This window comes from Alternaria incomplexa, assembly GCF_024043165.1.
Source record: "Alternaria incomplexa strain BMP 0042 chromosome Unknown scaffold_1, whole genome shotgun sequence".
Lineage (NCBI taxonomy): Eukaryota > Fungi > Ascomycota > Dothideomycetes > Pleosporales > Pleosporaceae > Alternaria > Alternaria incomplexa.
The window spans coordinates 3,992,879-4,012,954 of record NW_026249850.1 but is presented as its reverse complement, the minus strand read 5'-3'; the positions used below and the strand labels follow the sequence as shown (position 1 = coordinate 4,012,954).

At 52.2% G+C, this 20,076-nt stretch overlaps 7 protein-coding genes across 7 annotated transcripts; 2 read left to right on the top strand and 5 right to left on the bottom strand.

The window, feature by feature from the left end:
• Window positions 1-991: 991 nt before the first annotated feature.
• J4E90_001411 (uncharacterized protein) lies at window positions 992-1,792 on the bottom strand (the record flags this gene model as incomplete). Its single annotated transcript, XM_051430999.1, has 1 exon — window positions 992-1,792. One exon carries the CDS (start codon window positions 1,790-1,792, stop codon window positions 992-994), a length of 801 nt encoding a protein of 266 aa, XP_051296486.1.
• Window positions 1,793-2,254: 462 nt separating this feature from the next.
• On the bottom strand, window positions 2,255-3,316 carry J4E90_001410 (uncharacterized protein; the record flags this gene model as incomplete). Its single annotated transcript, XM_051430998.1, has 1 exon — window positions 2,255-3,316. One exon carries the CDS (start codon window positions 3,314-3,316, stop codon window positions 2,255-2,257), a length of 1,062 nt encoding a protein of 353 aa, XP_051296485.1.
• Window positions 3,317-4,378: 1,062 nt separating this feature from the next.
• On the top strand, window positions 4,379-4,940 carry J4E90_001409 (uncharacterized protein; the record flags this gene model as incomplete). The annotated part of the gene is made up of 3 exons (XM_051430997.1): window positions 4,379-4,600; window positions 4,655-4,817; window positions 4,867-4,940. The coding sequence occupies 3 exons, from the start codon at window positions 4,379-4,381 to the stop codon at window positions 4,938-4,940; spliced, it is 459 nt and encodes a 152-aa protein (XP_051296484.1).
• A 3,976-nt stretch (window positions 4,941-8,916) lies between these two features.
• J4E90_001408 (uncharacterized protein) lies at window positions 8,917-11,026 on the bottom strand (the record flags this gene model as incomplete). The annotated part of the gene is made up of 5 exons (XM_051430996.1): window positions 8,917-9,342; window positions 9,394-9,827; window positions 9,966-10,365; window positions 10,420-10,620; window positions 10,670-11,026. The coding sequence occupies 5 exons, from the start codon at window positions 11,024-11,026 to the stop codon at window positions 8,917-8,919; spliced, it is 1,818 nt and encodes a 605-aa protein (XP_051296483.1).
• A 4,789-nt stretch (window positions 11,027-15,815) lies between these two features.
• On the bottom strand, window positions 15,816-16,084 carry J4E90_001407 (uncharacterized protein; the record flags this gene model as incomplete). The annotated part of the gene is made up of 2 exons (XM_051430995.1): window positions 15,816-15,869; window positions 15,971-16,084. The coding sequence occupies 2 exons, from the start codon at window positions 16,082-16,084 to the stop codon at window positions 15,816-15,818; spliced, it is 168 nt and encodes a 55-aa protein (XP_051296482.1).
• An 899-nt stretch (window positions 16,085-16,983) lies between these two features.
• J4E90_001406 (uncharacterized protein) lies at window positions 16,984-18,034 on the top strand (the record flags this gene model as incomplete). Its single annotated transcript, XM_051430994.1, has 5 exons — window positions 16,984-17,021; window positions 17,125-17,437; window positions 17,494-17,557; window positions 17,606-17,846; window positions 17,911-18,034. The coding sequence occupies 5 exons, from the start codon at window positions 16,984-16,986 to the stop codon at window positions 18,032-18,034; spliced, it is 780 nt and encodes a 259-aa protein (XP_051296481.1).
• Window positions 18,035-18,395: 361 nt separating this feature from the next.
• J4E90_001405 (uncharacterized protein) lies at window positions 18,396-19,283 on the bottom strand (the record flags this gene model as incomplete). Its single annotated transcript, XM_051430993.1, has 1 exon — window positions 18,396-19,283. The coding sequence occupies one exon, from the start codon at window positions 19,281-19,283 to the stop codon at window positions 18,396-18,398; it is 888 nt and encodes a 295-aa protein (XP_051296480.1).
• Between the last annotated feature and the right edge of the window lie 793 nt (window positions 19,284-20,076).

The window sequence follows — 20,076 nt, the reverse complement described above, 5'->3', positions numbered from 1 at the left end:
TCGTAGGTTTCGAGCTGATGTTGTGGAATCCGTAGCTCGCACGAGTCATGTAGCGCCGGTATCGATAAGCTCACTGTCAGCACTGCACATCACGGTGACCGTCAGACCTTTAAGCTTTTCACCAATTTCGGCGTATCGGAAGTATTTATCTTATACCTAGAAAACATCATCTACGTATGACCGTCGCGGTCTTTGGTTACGCGTTGACATCGCCCTCAGCCATTACCCTCGCCACTCATCATCCCATGGTTCCTGTCTTGCCTTGCATTCTGCAATTTCTTGGGCTGAGAAGCCGCAGCGTTCAAGCTCTTCTTCTATCTTTGGCTCCCCGGACTTCTTTGAGCAGAAAGAGAATAGGGAAGATACAGACGAAATTGCCCGATGGACAATGTTGCGCTTCACCTTCGGGCGTGGAGGGAGGTCTGCTGGGAAAGGGGTGAAATAGTACGCGGGATTAATGTTGTTCGCCATATCTAGTGGAGTAAGTTGAAGCGTCCTCTAAGAGAAGTGTCAACGACGAAGCTATTTGAGCCTTAACGAGAGGGCTATGACCCCTAGAAGTAGCAAGACTCTCACGCTGAGCACTAGATTGTAGGAGAAGCACGCAAGTGAAAGCTGTACATATTTGTCGCAGAAGCGCCTGCCGCCTACATACACCTTATAAGGAACAAACTGAATAGGTCTTCAGACTACATTACGATAAAAACGTGCAAAGTAGCACACCAATAATGCAGGCTCCAGGGTATCCAATTTTCTCCTTACATTTGATGCATACCTAGGTACTTGCGCGCAATCTCCCTTGCTGCGCATAAGGTACCACTAGCTTCCAGGACCTGAGCGCTCGTAAGACCTCCAGGTCCACACAATGCTAGACTCTAGGCATGCCTTGCCATACGTCCGCGAGTATCCCCATCTGTCTTCAGAATTTCCGCTTCTCCAACCCTGCGCTTCACACCCACATCCAACTCAGGCACCTTCCGCCTCAAACCCTCTACTCCTCACGGGTCACAGCCCAGTGAATGACAATCCCAATAATACTGCTCAAGCAAATCCCAAGCATAATCAGGAGCCAGAACATCAGGCTTCGAGACCGGCCCACACCTTGAGAGTGCGCGACCTCATCAGGTGCAGCCAACTCGATGTCGGGCGTTCGGTAAGTGTGGTCGTGGGACACTTGTTTGTCAGTCTGAGCAGGGCGCGCAGATGAACCTTGCATCCGTTTCAAGAAAGATTGCTTTGGTGGAGGACGCGGCGGAAGCTCAGTTGGGAAGACCGAGGAGACTTGCTCTGGCGATGTACGTGGGAAAGAGGTGTAGTATTGCAGGTGTCCAGATCGAATACAAATTGGTGGAGGCGGATGAGTGTTGCGCTTAGCAGAGCCGGGGTGAGACTTTTCTGCGTCCGCGCTTTCGGTAACGGTGTCCGTGGGCTCAGGCTTCGTGTGCTCTGATAGCGATGCACGTGGGAAATACATGTAGCCTCGTCCAGATTGAATGGAGAAATGAGCATTCCTATGAGCGTCGCGCTCAGCAGAGCCGGGGTGAGACTTTTCTCCGTCCGCGCTCTCGGTAGCTGAGTCCATGGGCTGAGGTTTTGTGTGCTCTGATAGCGATGAGAGGACGACGTCGGCAATGTCATGAGGCGGTGGTTCGGCAGTTGCTGCATTAGAAGAGGTGGTTGTTCCGTCTGTAGCCGCAGACGATCCAGAGGTCGCCATGGTCGTTGATATCGAAATAGCGTCACCGGAAGGAGTCTCGTCTTCGACTGTCGGGAGCCGACGGGGTTGGTCCATAGGTGTAGTGAACTCGGCAAGAGGAGTCATGGCTCTTGAGAAGGGTTATGATTCAACCTGCTGGTGTGGTGTAGGTCAGAGTTGAGAGTCAAAGGTAACGAGACGCGTTTGATGTGACACAAACTTGGGCTTGAGTAGTGGGCCCGTTTATCGGAGGTGAGCGCTTGTTTTGAACTGACCCTTTCACTGACTTTGCGCTCCCCGGAATGGTGAAGCCGCAAATAGCCAGCGAGGGAAGTCATTTCATCTTTTACTGAGTTATGTGGTCTGCCGTGACCTGGCTCAAGCATGTGGAAGGAGGAAGAACGACAGGGAAACTGAGCAAACACTCATGGGACGTGACAATAGAAACAGTTCATTACAAAGCAGTACTATTAATCCAAACATGCGAAAGAGAACTACCCATGACATACCATAGCCCCGTCATCCGTATGCCTCTCTGCAATCATAACAGCGTCCGCCCTACTCAATATCGACCTTTCGGATCTCAACGTACCCAGAGTCTAGCTTTGGTACTTCGACTCTGAGCACACCGTCTTCCAACTTCGCCGTGATACCGTCGGCATCAACACTGGCAGGGTTGGCCCTCGTCCCGAGGCGGATCTTTCTCTCGAAGGCTCCAACCTTACGCTCGTTCAGAGCCAGTGTCTTCAAGAACTCTTCGTCACCAGGGCGGTATATCACACCAGCGATACTGAGCTCGCTCTTCTCAGCATCCCAGTTTACACCAACATCTTCCTTCTTGGCGCCGGGAAGCGAGACGTGAACGACGTAGGCGGACTCGGTGTCAAAGATATCGGCGTCGGGTGTGTAGTCGTCGGCCTCGGTGGGCTTGGTAGCGTTGGCGGTATTGGAAGGGTGGCTGTCAGTGAACTGGCTGAAGAGCTGGGCAGCAAGGGTTGAGGGGTCGAAGGAGTTCCAGGCGTTATGGCCAGCACCGAAAGATCCGCCGCCCATGCCTCCGAAGGGTCCTCCGCGAGCCCATGGGCCCCATCCTCCGCGATGGCCGCGATGGTGTGGTCCATGACGAGGTGAGCCGCCGTAGGGATGAGAGTGATGGTGTGGGCCAGAGCCTCCAGGGCCGCCCTGGCCACAGCGTCCTCGACGTCCTCCACCCCAGCGACCATGTGGTCGGCCACCGTTGTGAGCATCGTTGTCGGAGCCAGAGTTGCCCGATGGGCCTTCACCGTTGTCGTAATCGGCATTCATAGTAGCACCCTTTTCGGTTTCTGGCTGTTCATTGCGTTCTTGGTTTGGCTCGCCGGTGGCTCTCTCATGACGATGTTCGGGGTGACCGTGAGGAGGGCCGCCACGGTGAGGCATTCCCCTTTCGCCACCAAAGAAATGACCCCATCTGAACGGTGCAAAGGGATCCTGAGCGTCTTGGGTTGGCATCTCGCGATCGTTTTCGGTACCGTCGTTACGGTTCTGTGCAAAGAATGGGTGTTGCGAGCCTTGCTGCTCGAGGCCAGCAACGAAGTCCCAGAAGGGAGCGGAGTTGTTCATGTATGTGACTGATGGCATGATGATGACTTGTGTTGTGAAGTGGAAGGAAGTGCGGTGTTTGAACTGAATATCATGGCCTACCTTTTTCGGCGTCTTATACAAAGCCAACACCTCCAGGCATCAGGTCGCACGTGCGAACGTACGTATGTGCACCCCTCTCCTTTGACTTACTTGCCACCGATATGGGCAGCCTCTCGGGTTACCAATCGCGCTATTTGCGTGCAGAGACCAATCACCCATCATCTTGGGAATACTAGAGAAGCTCACAGAAGTTACCAGAGGGACCATCGACGATAGCCTTCCAGGCCGCGTGCCTCGAGTGTCGCCTAGCAGGGTGGTGAGTAGGCAAACGGGCGTTGCGCGTCCAGACGGCTGGTGGGTCGGGGCTAGATTTCCTCCGATGTGGCGGTGGCTGTGGCGGAAGGACTGTGATTGGCCACAGGCATTACACGGTGGTGTACGCTGGGCTTTCGGGATAGGTCATGATCGCCGGCGGAGGTCTCACTTGCCCGCATGCAAAAGCAAAAAGAGACTGTGTTGGAAAGATTTCGAAAGAAGATGAGCGGAGGTGCTCGAGGTTGTAGAGAGTGTCGCGAGTGGTGACAAGACCACCGTATACAAAGCGTGAAACCAGGAAACTTCGACAAGTATTGTACCATATCGCAGTATACAGCGCGATCTGAGAGAGACACTTTACGTGGTCTGGAGTATTGCAGCCGCCCAAGGTCTTGTAATTCCTTACCTAGGTAGACACACGGTTATTAGTAGTAATAGCAGTGATGAAGAGCTACTGTCTTGTGTATCTTGTATACCAGGATACTGAAGACGAAGAATGCACCCAGATGTCACGATACATGAAGATGCGCGCGCCTAGTGGCGATGTCGAGCAGTCGCGATGCGGAGGAGGGGTAGCTGCAGCTTTCCGAAGTGCAGCTCGCTATGACGCCATTAGTCTGCAACAAACTGCGCGCCCCACCAAACTTCTTCTTCTGCCCACGACCCTGACGACCAATCTTCATTGCATCACCCGTAAACTTCATAACCAATTAAGAAGACCCCAATTGTACCGTACAAGTCAACATGTCCGGATCCATCCCCACCTCCACCTCGGTCAGCGAGTCAGCCGTCATCGACGCGTCTTTCAGCGATGTCTGGCACCTGATCAAGCTCCAGGACTTCAGCAAGTTCTGGTCCAAGCTCGACAAGAGCGAGTTCGTCAAGGGCACTTCAGAGGAAACCGACATCGTCAAGTGGACCTTCAAGGACGGCGCCGAGCTTGAGGTCAAGCAGGAGGAGCACTCCGTAAGTGATGCATTGGTGCAAACGACACCAGCAGCCACTGACTCGTAATTGCAGTCCATCGACCACTTCATCACATACTCCGTCATCACTTCCAAGCCCGAGCTCTCTTACTCCTCCGTCGTGTCCACCATCCGCGTATACCCCGTCACCTCCGGCGCACACGAGGGCAAGACCTTCATCACATGGTCTGGCAACTTCAGTAGCGATGCCGATGCCAGTAAGTGACGGAAATTAACCCCATACTAGAGCGACACTGACACACGCAGGCGTAATCCAGGATGCCAAGTTCAAGCGCCGCGAGGCCCTTGCCGACCTCGCCAAAGTCGCCTCCAAGAAATAGGTTTCGAATGGGCGCTTAACTTTCTCCGATGTTGAGAAGTCCATGCAGTAGAAGATGCATTGTCGCCATCTTGCCTTGTGCGATGGCTTGCGACGAGTATGATGATGTGGATACCACAGGCAATGAACTCTAGGGTCGTTGTTAGCATAGAAGTACCGATCATAATATGACTGTGAAGTATCGATTCATTATGCTGACCTTCGTTGCTCATTTTGTAGCGGCGCATGTGTCTCCGCATTATCTTTGCTGATTAGGGCTAGTTCGTGCTATGTCTTATGACGCAGGCAGTGCTCAGCCTCGCCGCCTGCATCGAAGCGAATCCTTCGATCATCACTGCATACACTTAAAGCTACACCGCATCCACGACAGCACGTCTTCGCTGACATGAAGTCTTCGTCTAGCCACACGTTACCTTTCTACGGTCATTAACGCATCTTGCTGGGTCATCATCATGGATAGTGCAGGAGTTGGAGCAAACGTTTACAGCAAAGCAGAATGTGAGTCACCTCTTCTGACTTGAATGTGGAGTTGCATGCTGACTTCCAACAGTGGAAAAGCAAGTGAGACTGGAGGAACAGCGCAAAGCCGAGAAGAAGAAGGATGATATCAAACATGAGGAAGAGCTGAAAGAGGGTCAGGATAGACGCAAGAAGGGAAGAGTCCATCGGTGGATAAACTATGCGATGGCAAGTCTCAACGGCTGAGAGACTGTACTACTATACGAGCAGACTTTGCTTGAGAGCAAGCAGGTCGCGCTTTCGCGACACGCGGATGGCTCTTCTCGACTGAGATTTAGCTCAGGCATGATGCAACTTCAACAAACGTATACAACTCACGGAATCGAGGCTCTTCATACTGCCAGACGTGCCATCTTCGTCCGGAGACAATGTGTGTTATTTCACATTAGTGTACACGCGGTATTATATTTTCAAGGTTGAAATGTGTACAGGTCGACGTATGCTCCTAGCCCACGCATCGATAATTAGTTCTTATCAAGTAGCATCTGTGTAGGCGGTGAGCGGCATTTATCCCCCTTCTTCAAGACCAGCTACAAGAGCCAAGCCTCAACGAAAAGGATGTCTTCAGTGACTGCGAATTGACACGCATCCGTGCAGTATAAAGACAAAAGATGGTATCGGCTTTTGCCTGCCATATGAGCTAAGTGCTCGCAGCCAGCTCTCGCCTGCTGCATAACCCTCGCCGTGCGATGAAGCATGTCCATCTTTACCACAAGTAAAACTTGTGGCACACGGCTCCCTCCGTGCGTCGAACCTTTCGATTCGCTTTGCCCACAGTTCCGCTGCGGCACACGGTATTTTCTTTGACATGCGTCGGGTCTTACGATCCGCTTTGCCCACAGTTACCTGTAGCACATGTCGCAGACATGCGTCGAACCTCACGGCTCGCTTTGCCTGCAGTCTTTTGCAGCACATATCTGATTTTACGGTATGCGTCGAATCTCACGATCCGCATTGCCTACAGTGACCTGTAGCACATATCATCGACATGCGTCGGACCTTTCGTTCCGCATTGCCCACATTCGCATGCGGCACATGCCTCGTACAGAGCTATATACGTCGAACTTTTCAGTTCGCATTGCCTGCAGTTGCCTGCAGCACATGTAACTCTGTTAAACGTGCGTCGATCTTTCGATCGCTTTGCCCACAGTCATTTGTAGCACACATTCTTGTTTTGACATGCGTCGACCTTTCGATCGCTTTGCCCGCAGTCGCCTGCAGCACATGACTTTGCTTCGAGCTGCATGCGTCGAACTTCTCAGTTCGCATTACCTGCAAGTCGCAGCACATGTGGCTCTAGCCAACGTGCGTCGACCTCTCGGTCGCTTTGCCCGCAGTTACCCGCAGCACACGTTCTTCTCCAACGTGCGTCGACCTTTCGGTCGCATTGCCCACATTTGTTTGCGGCACACGTGTGGAGGCTCGAAATCCAACGGGACCTCAGTAGCGACAATGCCGAATTACTGGACGGAGAAGGCGCATCGAGTAGCGCATAGATGGGAGGCAGGAGGCCTGAAAAGAACGAGATTCCTCTTGAGCGTTCGAACGCGAGTGGTAGAGGAGCTCCAAAAGTTGTAGCGAGGAGGAGAAGAGGAAGTGTGGGGATTTATATACGCGGAGAGGGGAGGCTAGTGCGATGAGTTCACGTGCTGACCCACAGTGCTCTAGGCACCAACGTTTGCTACGTCTGAATGAAACGGGCGGAGTGAATTGACGTTCTTAATATGCGCAATCGCCCGATAGTGACCTTACAGCTGACCCACCACAAGGTGTAAGGCTGTGATCTTACTGATACCATTCACTTCTCGTCACTCGCTACCCGCTCTTATAGTCAGAGTGAAAAGTGGGTGCAGCGACACCCTCATCTTACGTTCCATATGCAGACTTCTACATGATGGCAGACTTTCACATACTTCGGCGGGTGGCAAGGTACTCAGGGGACCGCGACTATCTAGATACATATACACTTCAGCTTCCTCCCTAAGATATCCCACACACGGACACCGAACAAGATTCTTCCCAAATACCGGCTCCAGTTACGACGCAGGGCCTCACAGATCTCCCTCAGCCAGAGGGTGAACCGCAGTGTGGTCGGTTGAGTACAGCCAAATCCTCATTGAAAGCCTACGCGATGTGATCTCCTCGACTTGAGCAATGTGATGCCGATCTGCAGCACCACCTGTTTAATTAGCCGTCAATGCGCGAACGCGACATATGAGTACATTCACAAAGAGAAGGTTGCTGCCTTGGGCTTCTCTATATTGCTTCACTTCCAAAGAGGTGGCCTGATATTGGGTCGGGGAAGCATGTGCCCGCAGGAATCAGTAATAGCGGGCAGGAGGAGCACCTCGTACGAGAGAAACTAAACACATACCTCCTAGAAGTCTACATTACCTTATGGACATTAAACTTCAATACTTGTTCTAACGGAGGTGGCAGAGCGTCTGTTCAAGTGTTTCTTTGTGTGAGGTGAGAGACTGCGGTTGATGGTTCTTTTGTCGCGCGCGGATACGAGATAGCGTTGATCGACCCATTCCATGTCATACTGGAGCGTTTACCATCTTGTTCGCTACTGTTACGTATGGAACACAAAGACACCTGCATGATACGTTGATTCCGACAAATATAGAAAAGAAAAGACCTTTCTCCCTGGAAGTGTTGCATTCCGTCGTCATCAACCGTAATAGCCCTCATGCGCTTTCATGCACAAATGATCAAAGCGAGAACACGCACCACCCCGAAAAAAGAGGTCGGATACCTCTCCCCTCCCAACTCTCTTCACGAAGAGGTTGGCGAAAACCACAACATTCCCAGCCCCCAGCCCTCTAGCACAAAACCAAGCAATGCCGCCAACTCTCGACCATCGCACCTAGCCCTTAATTCTGGCCTTCCTTTTCCCAGGAGTCCGGGTCCAACATATCGCGACCTGAACTAATGCTGCGCGTTATTAGGTGCTGACCATTGTACCACGTTACGTGTCATGCACGCCGGTGCCAGGGGCCAAGGCTGTACCAAGGAAAAGCAATGGGTAGCGGGCGGAACATCGGATTTTGCATCGCAACCTCGGTATAGTTGCTCCAGACATGGAAAATGAGGTGGTCGGTTGCTGATCTCCGAGGGGGAGGCTGGGGAGGTGCGATAAGGGACTTTGGGTACCTGACGCGGTCTTCTCCCGGGGAATACAGGGCCGTGGAAATGACGACCTGCAGTTGCATTAGTTGACTCACACATGTCATTGATCTCAAGGTGGCGAAGGGGAGCTTGATGGGACGTGTTGGTCTTTTCAGAATTATCATTATTACCGTAGGTAAGGTTCCGCGGATAAGCAGCGCATGTTAGTCATGCGAGAATAAAACGCCGTCTTGCCCAGGCATACACAACGGAGTGCTGTGTGAAGTAAATGAAGAATAAGAAAGGATACAATGAATGGAAAACGCGTCATGGCAATCAACGGAAAACTATCTCCGTAGGCCAGAGTCTCCAGGGAATAGGATGCCGTTGGGGTGGAACTCCCTGTGGTATGTTTGCCAGTTCTTGCATGTTCTCTTCATCTCGGCGAAACCATCCTTTGCCTTGATCTCAGACGAGCGCTCAAGGAATTGTACACCAAGACCGGCGGCCACATGGAAGGGGATGTGGCAGTGCATCAGCCACGCGCCGGGATTGTCGGACTCGAAGGCGAGAACAAGGTAGCCTCTGGCGGGGAGGTTGGCTGTGTCACGGCGGATAGGGTTGTTGGTCTTGAGGCGAGAGATGTCGCCGTTCCAGACTGCGTTTTCTTGTTGATCTAGAACGTAGAAGTCGTGACCGTGGAGATGGATAGGATGAGGTAGTGGTGGCGCAGTGTTGTTGGTAGTATCCTGCTGGATAACCCAGTACTGCCACTACATATTTCGTTAGTCGCGATAATAACGCGTTAAGCGAAGGAGACTTACCTTGTGCTTCTCATCAACTTCAAACACGTGTCGGTTGTTACCGTACGTGACGTTACCGTCCAGCACGTGCTGTAGGGTGGGTCGATCGAGGTCAATTGCCATAGGGTTGCCGTTGACAAGCCACTGCACCAGCCCTTGGTTTTGCGTCACATCGCTAGTGTAATTGTCGTTGAAGCCGAATGTCAAAGATTCAGGCATCTCCTGGGGAACGATCGTCTTGGCGTACGGAACGATATTGGCCTCGTCGTAGCAGCCCACCGGTAGAACATTGCCGGTCGAGTTGGGCTGACCTGCGGGAGCGCCAGCATATCGGAAAATGCTCCTGATATTCGCCGCGTTCGCGTTGGGGCCATCACATCGACCACCAGTACCTACTCGCCACCAGTAATTACCAATAGGCTCGGTTGCGTTGATAATGACCTCATAACGTTGACCTGGTGACCATGTCAGTGAAACGTTCCCCAACAATAGTTATCGTGGGCGCATTCTCGTGGGTGGGGGCGCTTTGCACGAACAGATGTTGTGAGCATCGCAGAGAACTGACAGATACGAAATGATTCGGGTCAACTTACCGACCGAGAGAACGAGGTTGTCGGTCTCGAATGGTTCAATGGGTGTGAAATCAGCAGAAATGACCTTGAACTTATGCCCATCGAGACCGACATGGAGGTAGTTGTTAATGCCGGTGTTGACTAGGCGCAGCAAATGCGCCTTTCCTGGGGTAAGGATTGTCTCTGCGTAACTTCCTCCGGCGGCTGATGTCATCGTGCCGTTGATGAGAACATTGTCCGCAACTGGAGGACCGTTGGCGTGGACAGCTGCAGCGTTCACTGTGAAAGTGGTCGCGTGGAACCAATCTGTCATTGGAAGCGCACCAAGGTCGATGTCGTAGTTCGCTGTTGCTGGTCCTCGGATGACCAAGGGGCCCACGAGGCCATCGCCGTACTGTACAGAGTAATGCGAATGATACCACTATATCGGTCAGTCAGGTTCCACCCATGTAATGCGCAACGTAAATTAACTTACGGTTGTGCCGTACTGCGTGGCCTTGAACTTGTAGACCTTGGAGTCACCAGGCGCGATTGGGCATTCGGTGATACCGTTCACTCCATCTTGCTCGTTTGAACCAAGTTGCCTGAGACCATGCCAGTGCAGCCCAGTACCATTGCTTTGGAGGTTATTAGTTACGGTGATCTCAAGATCATCGCCCCAGTCCGCTAAGATAGTCTGTAATATGTTAGCAAGGAAACGAGATGACTCAAAGTGTCCCACTTACAGGTCCCGGCGTTTGACCATTGATCAGTAGGATTGGCCTCTCAAACCCATCCGGGGCTCCAGTGGCGTTCGATATGGTCAAATGATACTTGACAGTCTTTCCAGTGTTTGGCCAATGGAGGTCCATATCTGTGTCGATGCTGAAGTCGCCATTCCAGCACCCTCTCGACTGTGGGCCATGGTTACAGTTTGTCTTGTAGCCGTCTCGTCTTTCGCGCCCACTCCAAAGACCACTCTTCTTCCATGGGACTTCAGGTAGCCTGGGTGTAAGGTGCTCGACGGAGGGCACAGCGAACGAAGTCACTGACGGAAGGAAAAGCCCTAGGGCGGTGGCCAATCTGAAGATTGAGACAACCATTGTGAATTATGGAAGGAGGAATGAAAGAACGTAGATGTAAACGACAGCTGCCAGACCCTTTACGCACGGGACCAACGAGTGCAGATAGGCGCAGATCAAGCTGTAAACGAAAAGCGAAGGCTGGCTGGTTTGATTAACAAAGGGTGGTACGATAGATTATATCCCCAGCATGGCAACATTGCCCTGCCTCTCTAGTGGACTGATTGATCGGCCGAAAGACTACCGATGCCAGCAGTGGAGAGTTCCCACCACTAGTCAATGGTATGATCACTCCATGTAGAGACTGTTGCCGTAAGAAGCGTCCAAGATCGCCATGAGCGCGGTCTACGGCCCATGAACGGTAAGGGCGTGGGCTTAGTATGAGGCCTGCCCAGAGCTGTGAGCATAAGAGACGGCTACATTTCAGCCCTAAGTAGATGAACGGAGAATTTTAAGTGGTCGCTTTCGTCTCAAATGTCGGCATAGCTCGTGTTACACGACTGAATGCAGCTAGACCTACCGAGCCTCGGCGGCAGATGGACTAAAGAGAGCGGCCTGGGTACTTGGTAGAGCTGCAGCAAGTGCTGAGTCGTACATGGCGGCGGCAGCCTCAGCAGGCTGTGATGCAGCAGCAAGCGGTGATGTGCCTTGGGTCGCGCAGAAAGTGGGGCATGCAAGGTGTCGGTTGACATGTAGATACAGGGAGTGGATGCCGCTATGGGTAGTGTGCAGAACAATCGCCCGAGCTAACCGTGGAGTTGAGAGCCGTCCCCGGTACTTGTAAAGCTTGATGGTCGTGAAGCGCGAGGAAGAAGGATCCCAGAAGCGCAAGCGAGCCAACATGTCGAGACGATCTGAGCTAATTGCCGCTAACGCTAAGCCGTGCACGGACTAGTCCGCCATGCTGTGTCGGAGTTCGTGAGGGGGGCCGGACCTCATGGACCGACCACAACATCACCACATCGCAAAACTGACCACTGAGAACACGTTTTCCTGAAGGGATGTGTACTTTGCGCTTAGTTAGGCGCCCCAAATCGGCTGCAATCGCCTCCTTCAAAACGTGCCGTACCGTTTTCATGACGTTCAGGACCGCAATCAGACTATTGACATGCACCGCAGCTGCACCGGCAGTCTTGGATAGCCACAGGCGCCATAGAGTCGGCGATGTCTTCATGTCGCGAATGAAATCGCAATGCCTCAGTGTTGCCACTCTGGATACACGGCTGAAGCGAATGCATCCTTCCATATGTGGTCCGAGGGAAGGCAACATCGCCGGATGAAGACCATACGCCCATGTACTCTTAAGATCGAGGGCATCTGCGTGGGAAGATATTACCATTGCTGAGCAGTGGTAAAGCTAGTGTTCTCCATGGGTGCAAAGATACCACGGAGTCGTTCCCACGTCATCCTTGCCAGCCCTGTGCATCGTCCATTATCTGCATGTTGCCGGTACCAACACGAAGGTTTTGACAGAAGCGAACGGCTTACGGCCCAGTGTCAGATTTGGTGCAGTACCTTCCGCGTCGGTGGTTTGATCACTGACAGCAAAGAACGCCACAATATTGAAGGAATGAGGTGCGTCTGCTTACCTGCATAGTGCAGCGAAACTGACGTTCAGCTCGCGATCCTTCGTGGCATTTCCTCAGGTGGGAAGTCAGCCTTACAGCAGTGCTCACCGAGTGTCGGTCAGAGACGAGCTTGGCTCAAACAAAATTCCTGTTTGCCGACTACGTCTGTTCGCCAGTAGTGTTATTACGTTATGGGTAGCAAGCGACGACTACATGTGCCCTGAGGCTCAACTATAACCTTGGTATACATTGCATGCGAACCGACTTCTGATCATCTACAAGGCGTGCGCAATATTCAGAGAGCTATATTTGCGCCGAAGAACAAACTTTGGCGTCGACCTTTCGCCTCTAATTGGGACGCCCGGACTACCGACCCCCACTTGTGGCTGCATGCCGTGAACCGTGGTTAAACCCGGTCACGGAGGTCGTCCGAGGGTGCCGCGGAGGTTTCGATAGCGGGCTTCTCCATCAAGCCGGGTAAACAAGGCCCATGTTTGCACAGAGTCGATTAATCTTGTCGGCTATCTCAATCAAATTGATCCTCGACATGGAATCAATCTTCCGACTTACATGGATAGCAGAAGCTGTATGACGTCCTTCATTAAATTACCCGGCATTTCGGATCATGCAAATTAGCTACGGCCCAGCCTTCATGTCTCCATGATCTACTATGTGGAATGACCACTGCCCACATGTTAACGGAGGTACAAAGAAACTGGTTCCTGAAAGGATGCGCGCGAAATTGTAACATGACCAGGCTCATACATTGCTTTCGGTGCAGTGTCATTAGAAGTACTCAGTACCTTGAATTCTTCTAGCAAAGTTGCTACTTTGGGATAGACAACAAGTAACAAAGGAAGTGCCCGTAGCTCAAGACCCGGCATCGAACACCAGTCCAGTAGGTTGCTCCTTGTCGGCTGACCGAGCGCCCGGCTCTGGGATAGCTTCCATCCGTTCCTGCATCATGATCATCCCGCGGAGTCTTTGTGGCGACAAGATACCTAGTCCTTCCATGAAGATTAGCAACAGGGTACCCAGACAACCGCGCGTCTACATGGATTACGAATGCATAACGCCTCAACGCCTACATCCGCCACTGTGTAACCTGTGTCGACTGCGAGTCTTCTGCAGGTGAACGTAGTAGCTTGTGATCGAAACGAGATTAGCGATGGCGGTGATGTACAACCTCGCGTGCGTGCAAAGCATATGGTGTGATTAAACATGTTGTGAATCAAGCGGCTGGTGCTGCTAGCCACGTTAACTTCCGAGCGCTGTGTCACTTCCGTCGCCTCAGAAACGTGCTGTGCATGTTGGTCGGGTAGATGTGAGACACCGACAGAGAGGTACAACTGCGGAGTCGTCGATGCTGTGCAGCTGTCAGGTACGACTTACAACTTCCGAAAACCTTATGCGCGTCTTCGCTAAGGCATGAAATGTTTGACGTATAGGAATGAAGCCTGCTTTTCTCGATACCTAGCATTAGATCGCGACAACGGCCGCTGTTCCCTTAGCAACATGGAGCGTCAGTCAGAGCGGTAGGCGCCGCTCATGCATAGCGCGAACGTCTGGCATCAACAGATGCATGCAAGGTCGATCAGTAAAGAGACGTTGTGTTGTGAAATTGAACATGGATGCCTGGAGGACGGGAGGTTGGGGAGGCTGGGCTACGTCAAGCTCGTTCCCTACCAGCCATGCCTGGGGGAATTGCACATGGGATGTATACAAAGATAATATCATTGACGTTTCAGCTAGTCCAACTACAACATATGCGTCAAGAGTTTAGAACACGGATAACAATGAAAGACATGCGAGCTTGTGTAGTACTAAGTAGTTGACCGGGTGACGTGGTTTTGCACGCACGTCTGCAAGCAACGACTATCCGCTTCCTTCCGGTTTCTTTGCACGAACTCGCCTTCTGCTGTCTTTCGTATCGCAGCCCCGTGATAGATTCATCATCAGGCAACCTCTCTGACCTTCGAAGATACGTATCTTTTCGACGAGCCTGCCGCTGGGTCCAACGAACCAGCTACAGTTGACTTTGTCGACAGTAGAAAAAGTGGCCTGGCCATTGCCTTGGTTTCTGAGACCCGCAAGGACAAAGACAGGAAACCCATGTCCCCACGTCCGCACTTTCAGTTCCAGAATGCCAATAAGGTCGTTGCGAGTGAGCAATGAGATCCAGTGCTTGCTTCGATATCGCAAGAGCCTCTCTAAGGAGTTAACAGGAGTGTCTAGATCGTCGGTGAAGGTGACCTTGATTTCCAGTGGATGATTGACGAGGAGTCGCAAGAGTGGTATCAGGTCGGTGGTTTCAAATCCGTCGTATCTTCCTTGTCCAACACCCAGATGTACATCTGTCACGGGCAGGAACTTATCGTGACGATCGACATCGATCTTCGTGGTAATGAGAAATGTCTCGATGTAGCGACATGCGTCGTCGACATTCACGATGTGCTGGGATAACAGCAATGGCCGGAATTCGCTCCGTATCTGTGCGCACGTGTTTGTAAACTGGATAAGTGGCATGTAACCCCTGCTGACTGAATGTGGTGTAGATGCTAGGAGGAAGCCGTAGATCTTGTTTCGTAGTTCTGGAGAGGTTCAGCAATCAGCTCGTCAGCTATCGGTCTAATCTTACCACCAGGTAGCTTGAGAAACGGGAAGATATTGCTTGAAGGGTGAACTGTATCAGCATCTTGCGCACGTTCGGGGGAATGAGCCGGTCGAGAACTCGTCATAGTGAAAGCTAATGATGCGCATGTCAACAGCGGTCCTGGCCGTTTTATAGCGTTGGTGTTTGTATAGGAGAAGTCTCTGGAAAATGGAGGTCATTCGGAGCCCTTTTCTCCTTCTCTGCTCCCGCAAACAACAATCGCGTTCATGTCCACGAAGCCATGTGCTAGAAATCGGTCTTGCGTGTTGTTCTTTCGATGCGGCAATGTAGCAAAAATATCGCTTCGTCGAGCGTATGCCCAAAAATGTGTGTGATATTGGCAGTAGTCAGGGCAGTTGTCCAGTACTAGATCAGTCAAGTCACAGATGTCTGAAGACCTCCCGGGGTTACAAAGAACCTAACGTTTTTGGAGTCTCAACATTCCATATGCAGCAACCAGCCCACGCTTGCTGGATTTTCTCTCATCTGGAAGCGATAGAAAGGGTTGTATGACTTCTGTGATGCCATGATATTCTCCATATGTACACAGCCGCCGTTGCTTCGCTCATTTCTCTTCTGATACTCAGGCTTAGAACTCGGAGATCATGTCGCCCCTCCGCTTGCCGCGCATGTCCCACTTGCCCTGTATATTCTCGTCAGCATCCATACGTCTTGTTTTCCATATACTCAGCGTCTCGAATGCCGCTTCCTCCACCACCCAAATCCGTGCTTGTCTAAACTCACCTCGGTCATGTATCCTGCCGTACCCAGCATAGCGGGCACCATGACGACGTAGGCGAATGTAAGCCAAGCTGTGCGCTTCGTCCAGCGGAAGTACTTGTGGCGGTTGACAGTCATGTCTGTTCCTCGTCAGTACCGGGTATTGCGTATCCCCTTCCTCTATTGTCCATATCACGACTCTTGCGCCTTTGAGACCGTTCCTTCTTTTCAACGCGCCGGTTTTCGGGGTACGATAGATGTCTTCAGGATGCGGGGTCGGTGGTGAACGTACTGGCCCATTTGATAATGGCGGGATCCGCGTGGATCACTGCGTACTGTTAGCGATTGCGCCCCCAATGGTCCTCTTCGTGATATTACGCACTGCCGTGGTTGTGACCCGCCATACGGCGGAAAGTTGGCTGCATGTTTGCGGACTCTTGCGCGTGTCGAAGTGTTGCGCAGTTGGTGAGCTTGTGGTTGACGAGGTGCGCGCGATGAGGTCGGCGGAGTTGCGGCAAGTGCCGCCAGGTCTTGGCGCTTCAACATAGCATCATGAGCAGTCACTCAACAACAACATGCTATGTAAAATGTTTCCCCGAGACATGGATTAAGCTCTGCGTACTGTCGGAGTGATTCCATGTTCTTCAAAGTCGCTTTGTCTTACGCCCAGAACTCTGCAACGGCATGTTCTATGCACGCGACAACCCTTGACGACATCACAACCGGATTGCCCCGTCTTACACACCCTCAGTGTCTACAAAACTACTACATGTAGTAATTGTCGATGCCTCGTTCCTGCTCCTCATCGATATTGCGGAGAGTCGGCGAAACCGACACTAGATACATGGATGCCCGAGTGCCCGAGCGGGCAGCCAACCACCGATGGGCGCTGAACGCCGAAGCTTGTGACGGCATCAGATAAATCCGTCCAAGGACCTCGGTGGTATTGAAAACTTCCTCTCATCACTGCGATTACTATCCAGAATCTGCTGTAATCACAGATCCCGCTTTCCAAACAACTAAGGCCCATCGCAAATATGTCGAACCAGCAAGGAGCAAAGATCACCGTTCATTGGTAAGTTACCAAGTCTGTCACATGCCTGTCATCCCCGTGCGGTCCACGGGTCCCACCACATTGCGCCATCACCATCAGCAACCACGACTAATCAACGAAATAGGCTGAACAAATCCCGAGGCCAGCGCGTTGTATGGCTGCTCGAAGAGCTTGGCCTTGAGTACGACATTGTGGTGCACAAGCGCGATGAGAACAAGCGCGCGGGTCCGGAGCTAAAGGCCATCCATCCTTTGGGGAAATCACCATGTGTTACCATCAGGCCCGCAAACTCTGAGAAGGACATTGTCATTGCTGAGAGCGAGACGATTATGGAGTACATTTGCGACCATTTTGGCAAGGAGTTGGTTCCCAAGCGGTACCCTGAGGGGCAGGAGGGCGTGCTTGGTGCTGAGACTGAGGAGTGGATGAGGTACAAGGTGAGATAGATTTAGAGATAGACTATCAACAGGCCAGATAGCTAACACTGATCTAGTTCCTGATGGACTACACTGAGGGTAGTCTCTTCACTATCCTAATCCTGGCGCTAGTCACCGGAAGTAAGTACATCCCACTCTCCACACTCGAATCCACTAACCACCACATAGACATCAAGAACGCCCCCGTCCCCTTCTTCCTCAAGCCCATCACCAACGGCGTCGCCGGTAAGATCGACTCCGGCTTCGTCGACCCAGAGCTGAAGACCCACTTCGACTTCCTCGAGGACTACCTCGTCAACTCTCCTAGCAAAGGCGAGTTCTTCTGCAGCGACAAGCTGACCGCTGCGGATATCATGATTCACTTCGGGCTTGAGGGTGCGACGCAGAGGCTGCCGTTGAGCGAGACTAGGTAAGTTCTGACTGTACGAAGTGCATGTGAGACATATACTGACTTCGTATCTCTACCTCTACAGCTACCCTAAGTTGTACGAGTACATGAGGAGGCTGCAGAAGAGGGATGGTTATGTGAGTGCTGCGAAGAGGGTGGAGGAGGCGAGTGGAGAAAAATACGTTCCGTTTAGTGACGCGAAGTTGTAGATGAGGGTCTGGTCTCAAGATGAAGCTAGAAGGTACTCGAACATTTTGTAGTGAGCACAGGCTTTACAATATGGATGGTTGCTGACTTTGAGTGCTACTAATGCGGTGCAAGAGATGTAAATTTGACGTCGTAACCATCACAGTACTTGCAAGATGAATCTGACTAGCTGGAACGAGTGAGTTCAGTCTATATTCTATAACAAAGTAATCTAGCGAGCGTCTATATACAAAAGAAAGCGCGATCTGACACCAAACGCCATCATCTACTCTCGAACGAACGATCACCTCCACCTATCCCTTGTGAGATCCTACCTGCAATCTCACTTCACACCAAACAACCAACCTTGCAATCCACACACCCCTAGTATCCACCCGTAGACATCGGATACCCGCTCGTAGCAGTAGGGTACCCACTCGCCATCGACGAAGCCTCACCATCCCCAGTCGCCTTGTAAGGAATCCCACACCTCTTCGCGCAACTCTCCACAATCGCCGTGAAATCGCTCGTCAACTGCGGCCTCAACCCCGCAATCTGTTCCGGCGTCAAAAACTCACTGTAACCCGCACTAGCCTCAAGAACCTCATCCGGAGTACCGGAGAAGAAACCTCTAGCAGCTTCCACACGCCCAGGGTCGTTGACATCGAAGCCCGCGACGAAAACAGCGGGCTCGCACTCGGGGTTGAATTGCCAGTGGATGAGGCCCCTGGGGAAGAGCATGCCCGTGTAGTTAGACAGCGTAGTCTCGATCTGCTTGTAAGGTCCGCGTACGGGAGGTGCACCGCCTACTACATTTCCGAAACCGCTGTCGTTTTCGAGGAGGAGGGCGCCGATTAGCGTTCCTTGGGTTACGGTGAGGAACTCGTTGGAGCGGGGGTGCCAATGCGGCGTGTTGAGGCCACACGGGTTGACGAAACCCACGGCTGCTGCGAGGCCGGTGGAGCCCAGCGCGGGGAAGTTGTTGATGGTGGACAGGAAGATGGAGCCGGCGGTGGGGGGTGTTACGGTGTTGTTGATGAATTGGAAGGTGTCGTTTGCGGCGTTGGGGGGGTTGGGGAAGAGGATTGCTTCGCGGGCGGTTTCGGATTGGGCGAGGAGGAGGGCGTTGCGTTGGGTTGTTAGTTCGGCGGCGGTGAGGGCGTTGACGGTGTTGGGGTTTATAGCTCGTTTTGAGTGGTAAGGGGGGCCGGGGGCGATTGGGTTGGCTACTGCGAGGGTAGCCAGGAGGGTGGTGATGAGGATGGAGTGCATGTTGCTGGTTGTGTTGTTCTGAATGGGGTTGGTTGAGAAGATGAGAGTGTGGTGAGGAGCTTCTGGCAGGACGCTGGCTGTCCTTATATGCCTCTCCAAAACCTTCTTGACCGGCAACCTTCCTTCTCGTTCTCACTTCAACTTGTCGTCAAGGCCTTGTGTACGCCCGGTCTAAATTCAGCCACGTCTGATCACACACACTTCAAACCCAACAATTTCTATCCGTGTGACACTAGAAATGATACCGGATACAGCGAAATTCCACACTTATTGGACGTGCTTGTTCTCATGGCTAGGAACTTCACATCAGCAGTTCGACTATGAATGCCTAAACGTGTGCAAAATAGACGAGACATGATGTAGGTGGTAGTGGTGATGGTACAAGGACGGACGCCTACATGACTGTGAGAATCAATAAGCATTGGATGCCTTGGTGGGCTTGAGTCCAAGGCCACCGCGGGAGCTTGTGTTCATCAAATGACTTTCAGAGCTTTGGTCTTGATTGTTGAAGACGAAGAGTTGACTGGGTAGTTCGCCCTTCAATTTCGAGCACACCGATGGAGGACTCCTAGGGCTACGCTGCTGGTGTAATGCCCTTGGCTGTTGTCACCCCAAACCACAGTGGTGTTTGCGATGGAATGTGCATTTTCTAGAACTCGTAAACATGACTCTTCTTGTGCGCACTGTTCGAGTGCACACGCGTTTGGGGTAAGAGATGGCGTTATCATGACGTTTTCTCGGTGAAGATTTCACTCTTGACTGCCATGTTCGTCAGTGCCCCGTCAGTGCCCAA